The sequence below is a fragment of the Notolepis coatsorum genome (assembly GCF_963971535.1).
Source record: "Notolepis coatsorum genome assembly, chromosome: 2".
Taxonomy (NCBI): Eukaryota; Metazoa; Chordata; class Actinopteri; order Aulopiformes; family Paralepididae; genus Notolepis; species Notolepis coatsorum.
The window spans coordinates 39,774,952-39,782,559 of NC_140166.1; the positions used below are offsets into that span (position 1 = coordinate 39,774,952).

A 7,608-nucleotide genomic window follows, 5' to 3' on the forward strand; every position below is an offset into this window, starting at 1 on the left:
CTTATCCTTACCATCCATGTTGAGTCTTTATGTCTTTTGATATAGTTAGTAGAAGTTCCTATTAATACATACGATGTGGTTTAATCCCATTGGTATTTGTTAAAATAATGTTTTTGAACGAAATTAACGGTGACGGGAGCGGAGCTGTTACCAAACACGTGCGCTACATATTGTAGCTAAACCGGAAGCCAGTGCTGAACTTTCAAGTATGAAATGAAGGCATTTATGCTGCAGCTACCACTACTTAGCCTACAAATGACTCAGCAAAATATGGTCCACAATAACATCCATGGTCATAATGGCTTGGCCGACTACGGCAGTGATCCATTTAAAAAAAGTCTTATACGCGGCCGTACTCAAAGTCAAGCCCCCCGTCCTGCAAACTCTGCTCGTTTGCGTTGTCAAAGCTGTTCTTACCGTGGATCTGTTTGAGGTGCTTGAGGAGGGCGCGCTTGTGAGCGAACACCATCTCGCAGTAGTTACAGCAATGGGGCTTGTCCCCGCTGTGCAGGTTGAGGTGGTCCAGCAGGGAACACTTCTGCGTGAAGGTGTTCCCGCAGATCTTACACTGGAAGGGCTTGATGCCGGCGTGCATGCCCATGTGCCGGTGCAGGGAACACTTCTGCGTGAAGGTGTTCCCGCAGATCTTACACTGGAAGGGCTTGATGCCAGCGTGCATGCGCATGTGCCTGTGCAGGTGGCTATTCTGCGTGAGCGTCTTGCCACACAGCAGGCACATGAACAGCTTGTGCATCTTCAAGTGGTTGGTGTAGTTCTCCAGCTGCTTGAAGATGCAGGGACACTTGGGGCACTGGTGGTACCACTGGATGGGCTTGTCGTGGTTCCTCTGGTACCCGCCACCCTGGTTGCCGTGCTTCCACGACTGAGGCGGAAGGCCGAGCGGGTGGCCCGGCACGGACGGCAACGCCATCTCCATCTCGGCGGGTGGGTGGGTGTCCACTGTGGAGTTGATGAGGGAATGCTGCGGTTCGGGGGAGTGGAGGGCGGCGGCGGTGGGTGCCGGGCTGGCGGGGATGTGGCCGGCCAGGGAGTTCTCTGCCGCGTCCATCACCGACTCCACCTTCACTATGGTGATGTCGCTCTCCGGCACGTCCCTCTGCACGTGTTGGCTCTGCGGCGGGGGAGGGGTACTGCGTTGCATAATCACGACATCGACATCATCATCATCAGCATCATCATCAGCATCATCGTCGCCATCTTCGTCCTCTACCTGCTCCACCGTGCCGTCCTCCTGGTGACTAGTCTGTGTTTGAGGATACTCTAGCTCCTTCTGGGGAGGGGAGGACAACGCCTCCTCTTTCCTGTCCCTCCCCCTGCTGTCCTGCAGTTCCCGTGGCTGAGGCTTGATGAACTTGTTGAGGGCCTGGGTGCACTGCTCCACGATGTGGCCCATCTGCAGGAAGCTGGCCACGGTCAGGTAGTGGACCAGCTCCAGCTCGGGGAACTCCAGCTGGCCCGTGTAGCAGGACAGCAGCAGCTGGCGGCCCACCTCCGCCTCCTGTATCAGGGAGATCTGGACCTCCCGCGCGTCCTGCTGCAGGATGAACTGGTCCCGCAGGAAGGACGAGCCGGCCGCGAACACCACCTTGTGGCCCGGCACCTCCAGCTCGTTGATGCGCACGACCACGTCGCAGAAGCGCCTCTGGCGGCGCAGGAAGTTCATCTTCTCCATCATGCAGTCTCCGAACGTGGTGAAGCGGAACTGGAGGATGACCTGGTTCTGGGCCATGGCGGGCGGGAGGGTTAAGGTGCCTGACACCTGACCTACGGCACCTGACACCTGTTCAGCACAAACACAGAGTCTGGATCATCTCCACAGAATAGTAATCAAGGTATGTATGTTTATTTAATGAATAAAGTATTTTCTAAAATACCTTCCTTTATTATTATTATTATTATTATTGTTATTGTTATTGTTATTATTATTATTATTAACTATAGTAGTAGAATGAATGAATGAATGAATGAATGACAACTTTATTTAACAGATTGCAGAATGGGTACAATACAGTACGGCTCAATACACACAATTGTTAAGGGGATGCAGACCAGAGAAAGACTTTCGTCTTGTTTACATCAGGGTCCCCCATTTTCAATTCATAGTGAAATTTATGACATACCCAAAATACATGATATCATGACATTTATGACATACAGGTATATAGTACTGTTAAATTTGTGACATATACGATATGCAAATATACAGTACTGTTACCCAGATATCCTGACAGAGAGTATATACATGATGGGAGGAGACTGTACATTTGAATTTTGAATTTGAATTTATTCACACACACACACGATACATTACATGTAAGTATCCTCATGTGATATAACAATGTCGCAATTGTGTGCATGTGCCAGGTCTCCCAAGAAGCTATTTAAAGCTTTTGGAGGGAGCCTGAACACAGATATAAACAAAATATAAACAACAAAACAATAAACAAAAGAACAAAACAAAACATACAACGTGGGTAGGTTTACACACCTACCTACTAACTGACATATAACATAGATACATAATAGACAGTTTGTATTCCTAAGTCATAATTTTTATTAGATATGATTTAAGCAGTTCCTCTTTCAGTGATTTTTTAAATGTTTTAAAGGTTTTAGTCATTTTCAGATTCTCGTCAAGCTTGTTCCAGATCTGTGGACCCCTGCATGCTATGCTTAGGCTAGCACAATTGAGCCTTCTCCTCTTGTCAAATATAAGATGTTTATTTCTTGTGGATGTGCAGCGGTTGGCAGACTGGGACAAGCTCAGACAGTCTGTGATTCATGTTGTTGACAACTTGATACATAATTGATTGTGTTTTGAACTTTTGATGAATGTTAAATTCAGCGAGCCTCAGGAGACCAAAGCGATGGAACAGAGGTTTTGAGGGCGCTTTATACCCGGACCATGATAGTACTCATAGTATTTTCTTTTGTAAGCGTTCTAGTTTCTTGAGATGGCTGGGGTAAGTGTTAGGCATTAGGCATTACATTAGGCAGTCTAGAACACATAAGTCAAATCTAACTAATACAAATGCCTGTAGACATAAATGCAGGATTGTGTTCCAAAAGAGAATATCCACTCTAACAAACATGAAATATGATTACCTTTTACACTGTTCGACAAGCAGCTTTCAAACAGGCTTCCTCTTTTTTTTTTTTTTATTGGCAAATTTATCTGACCACCACTATCACATTGTCGTCATCCGCCACCACGAGTCAGGGGGCTTATTATCATTTCGTATGGCCGTTGTTACGTAGGTTATTATTAGGCTACAACTACAAGGTTAACACATTTTTTTTTACTTTGTAATTAAAACAAAAGCACTCTCTCTGCCTTCGTTTATTGTCAGAATCAATCGTCTGCGACTCTGCATCCATGGAAACCGTCTTGGTTGCTCGAATAGACTGTAGTACAGTACATATCTCAGGCCATCTCATAACATGCAACTAACTCATATAAAAATATGTTCACCTAAATCGGCAACAGCAAAATCCCGTTCGCAAAGTCCGTATTCCCCGGTAAGGCAGCATAGTAGCGTACAGTATGGAGTTTATTTGGTCTAGAATCTATCTAGAAAAGATGGCAGCTGCGGAGGGCGGTGCTCTAGAAGTGTGGATGAGAGTGAGCCGACATTTAAAGGGACAGATGGAAGGTCTAGTAGGTCCTACTCACAATGGAGACTTTATTTCTGTTTTTACTTAATGTTGTGCCAAAGAAAGAAAACAGTGCAACTTGCATAATAGTCTATTTAGATTCAAATCATTGTATCAAATGATTCAAATATGGAAGCAATAATATTAATAAATATATGAATGTGCCATCGTCTTATTTGAATTTAGTTGTCAATAAGTTAGTAATAAGCTCAAACTGTATTTATGGCAGACCAGTGATCAAGAATTGAAATTGAAATTTATTTGAAGGATAAACCCCTTGAGATATGCTATCTCGTTTTCGAGGGGGTCCTTAACATAGGATACAAAACATACAATACAATACATAACAAAACAAAAAACAGGACAACAAATGCACTTATACACTGACAGACGCTCTCCCAAGCTCACCCCCACAATCCACACTGATTCCTCCCAAGAGGATCACCAATATATATATGTTCCCTTATAAAACACATACAAAATTATAATTTGATCTGAAAACGACATGTAAGCCCTAACACAGTAAATCAATAACAGGTGCAAGTAGTCTGTAGATGAGTGAACAAAGATATCTTGAATAACCGGTAAGAAGTAAGAGATCTGAGTGAACTAGGCAGTTTGTTCCAATCAGCTGGTGCTTTATATTTAAAGAATCACACAAGAAGTGCTCTCATTTATTTGAATAAAAAGCAAATTGATACCATTTCGAGCAACAATTGACCGTAGGACCCAGAGTGGCCTCTAGGGATGGCATTGACGCTACATTGTCCACAACTCTACAATATTCTAGAACTAGACAATTCCGTGCGGGGAAATTGTGAAAGTGTGGGTGATACCTGTGCACCGCCGGCGAACGGGAGAGGGTCTGTATTGTCTCTGTATTGTCTCTCCACAGCAAAACGGTAGGCAAGGCACCTTGGTTGAGAAATGCAGGCTTCAATGTATGTTGTTTAGTCTATCTGTTCAGTACTGTTTCAAGATGCACAATGAGAACTTCTGAGAGTATTGTTGAATAGATACACAAATGTTCTAGATTGTTCTATTATGACATCATACTGTGACATCACAAATGTTCTAGAATGGTCTATTATGAGATCATACTGTGACATCACAAATGTTCTAGAATGTACTATTATGACATCATACTGTGACATCACAACGGAACATGTTTGAGTGCCATTTGAATAATATAAATAATGTTTGGTAAGGCTGTCCCCAGTGTCGGCGCCATGGGGGGGCATTCGCGGGCCATGCCCCCCCAGATGACGCACTGTGCCCCTCCAAAACGTCATAGGCAATTATTATAAAAAATTTAAATAATTAAACATCTAATTATTTTTATTATAGTAAAAGTCAGATGTTTTCCTTTATAAATAGGCTATTTGGCCTATTATTAAACGAAATTAAACAAAAAAAAGTCTTAAAAGAAGTGTATGTTTGATCGCACGTAGCCCCTTTCGTGACTGATGCACCGAGTGAATCCACAGTCACTTGCTCCTCAATAGGAAACCAACCTAGATTTACCATGAAGGACTGGTTCTGGTCGAACCGTTCGTTATACAAGTATCACAGAGAAATTTCAAAGATACTCACAGTTGCACGAGGGTCTTGGACAGAGATACACGAGGGTTAGAAAGCTCTGCGTTGCTAATAAACATTTTAAATATCTTTTATAAACTGGTCAAAACTGCATTATTTCCAGCGTTGGGTGCATGATGCGCATGCGCTGTGATCACAGCGCAGGCGCAGCAGGCAGCCAAATACGGAAATAATGCCGTTTTGAGCAGTGTTGATCCCAGTTTATAAAAAACAGCAAACAGTCTCGCCCCCCTCTCCAATCTTATTTCGTTGCATGATAAGCTTGCGTGTAGTTATTGATTATTATATGCGAGGGGAGGGGGTGGGCGGTGGGGGTCAATCGGAGATCGGGTTTAGAGTCAGAGAGTTGCGTAGTGGTTGTAAGAGGATCCATGGACCTGCCCCGCTGTACAGTACTGGCTGGCACAGACATAACAAGGCATATGCAGTCAGACAGTGAGTAATGTGTTCTCAACCAGGAGCACCGTTAACAGTTACTTTCACTTATTAATGAATGTAAAGCCCAGCTTCTGGCTTATTTCATACTGTTTCATTTGTGTGTGTGTGCGCAAGACGCAAGTTGATTGATTGATTGAAAACTTTATTAACAGATTGCAGAATGGGTACAATACAGTACAGTGTGTTTGTTGTGACGTGAGAGAGAGAAAGAGAGAGAGAGAGAGAGAGAAAGAGAGAGAAAGAGAGAGAGAGAGAAGCCTATATTTTATGCCCCCCCGAAATTACCATATGCCCCCCCGTTAAATTCGCTCTGGCGCCGACTCTGGCTGTCCCCGAAGCCTGTTTCTGGGATTCAAACTTCGTCAGGGTTCTTCGAACGGACGTTCGAACCTTAGTTTTTAAATAAAAAATTTTAATTTAAAAATATATATTTATAAATTCTTTAAAAAAATATATTTATCCTCAAACTAAATCCTCAATTTGAATAAAGTGATTCAAACTTCGTCAGGGTTTTTCGAACGGACGTTCGAACCTTCATTTTTAATAAAAAAATAAAAATAAAAAAATAATTTTATGGCACAACCTTCTTGGTGCATTACCGCCACATTCTCTAGCTTGATGTGGTCTTAATGTTGCAATACCGCCATCTTCTGGTACCCTTTACCTCCTACAATGTCCATTTTGCGTTCACTATCATGGAGTGCAGCTAATGCTGCTTCCTCCTGACTGAGTCCCCCTCTGTGAGACAGGCTTCGCCTCCTGTGGCCTGACTCTGGACTTCTTGATTACTCACACTCCCCTTATTCAACTCGCTTATTACTTCCTGTTAGAATCTCATTGTTGGTGGTGTGGACCCAGGCGCAATACAGGAATGAGAGAGAGGCAGGACACAAGCGGGGTGTAGTTGAGAAGAGGCTTTACTTCGCTCTTTACAGTACAACTACAACAACAAAACAAAGACGAGTACCACAGCCTATGCTGGCAGATAATGATTTAATATCACAAAGGGTTTAAAGGTGAAGAGCACGGAAGGGTGCTGCTTGAAATCACAACCACAATGGTATAATGATAATAATAATGTTCTGACAACAACGGACGACACAAGATACGTTTACGAACCGACAGGGAAGTAACAGGACAGCACAGAATATATACTAACAGTGATTGCTAAACAGGAACAGCTGGGGAAGAGAGGAACATGAATATGGATACACACAGGAACATGAATACACAGAGGGAACAAGACTAGACACTAACAATAACAGGGATAATAGGGACACATAATAATAGGCAGCCAGGTCTTGAGCCAGGCAGGGATTAAACATATGTAAACATAACAACACGGGGAACAAGAACATGGGCAATGCATTAGTGATAACTAATAATAGGCAGCCAGGTCTTGAGCCAGGTAGGGATTCAACATTGTGACAGAATGAGAATACATGAGGACAACAACAGATTTGACAATATATGAAGGGTGGCAAGGGTGACGGCCCGTAGCACCGCAAACAGACCGCCCGGGGGGCGCCAGAGGACTGTCCAGAAAGTTCAGATCATGACAGTACCCCCCCCCCCCCCCCCCCCCCGAAGGGGAGGCTCCCAGACGACCCATAAGACCGTCCAGGGACAGGCAGGGCGAAGCGCAGATACCCCGGAAAAAACTGGGGACGAGGACACGGAAAACTGGAGCCGGGGGGCCGGGGAACAGGACCAGAGGGGAGCCCGGAGAAGGGCGCACAGGGCACGGGACCAGGGGCACTGGAGAGGGGGACAGAGACAGAGGCCCGGAGAGGCGGGCTAGAGACAGGGACAGAGGCCCGGAGAGGGGGGCTGGAGACGGGGACAGAGGACCGGTGAGGGGGGCTGGAGATGGAGACAGGGGCCCGGTAAGGGGGG

The 7,608-nt window shown here is 44.8% G+C and overlaps 1 protein-coding gene across 1 annotated transcript; it reads right to left on the reverse strand.

Moving 5' to 3' along the window:
• Positions 1–340: 340 nt before the first annotated feature.
• On the reverse strand, positions 341–3,232 carry LOC311223326 (zinc finger and BTB domain-containing protein 26-like; the record flags this gene model as incomplete). The annotated part of the gene is made up of 3 exons (XM_084308118.1): positions 3,127–3,232; positions 1,232–1,801; positions 341–1,132 (listed from the first exon to the last, which is right to left on the reverse strand). Exons 2-3 carry the CDS (start codon positions 1,748–1,750, stop codon positions 341–343), a joined length of 1,311 nt encoding a protein of 436 aa, XP_084164244.1. The 5' UTR covers positions 1,751–1,801; positions 3,127–3,232.
• Between the last annotated feature and the right edge of the window lie 4,376 nt (positions 3,233–7,608).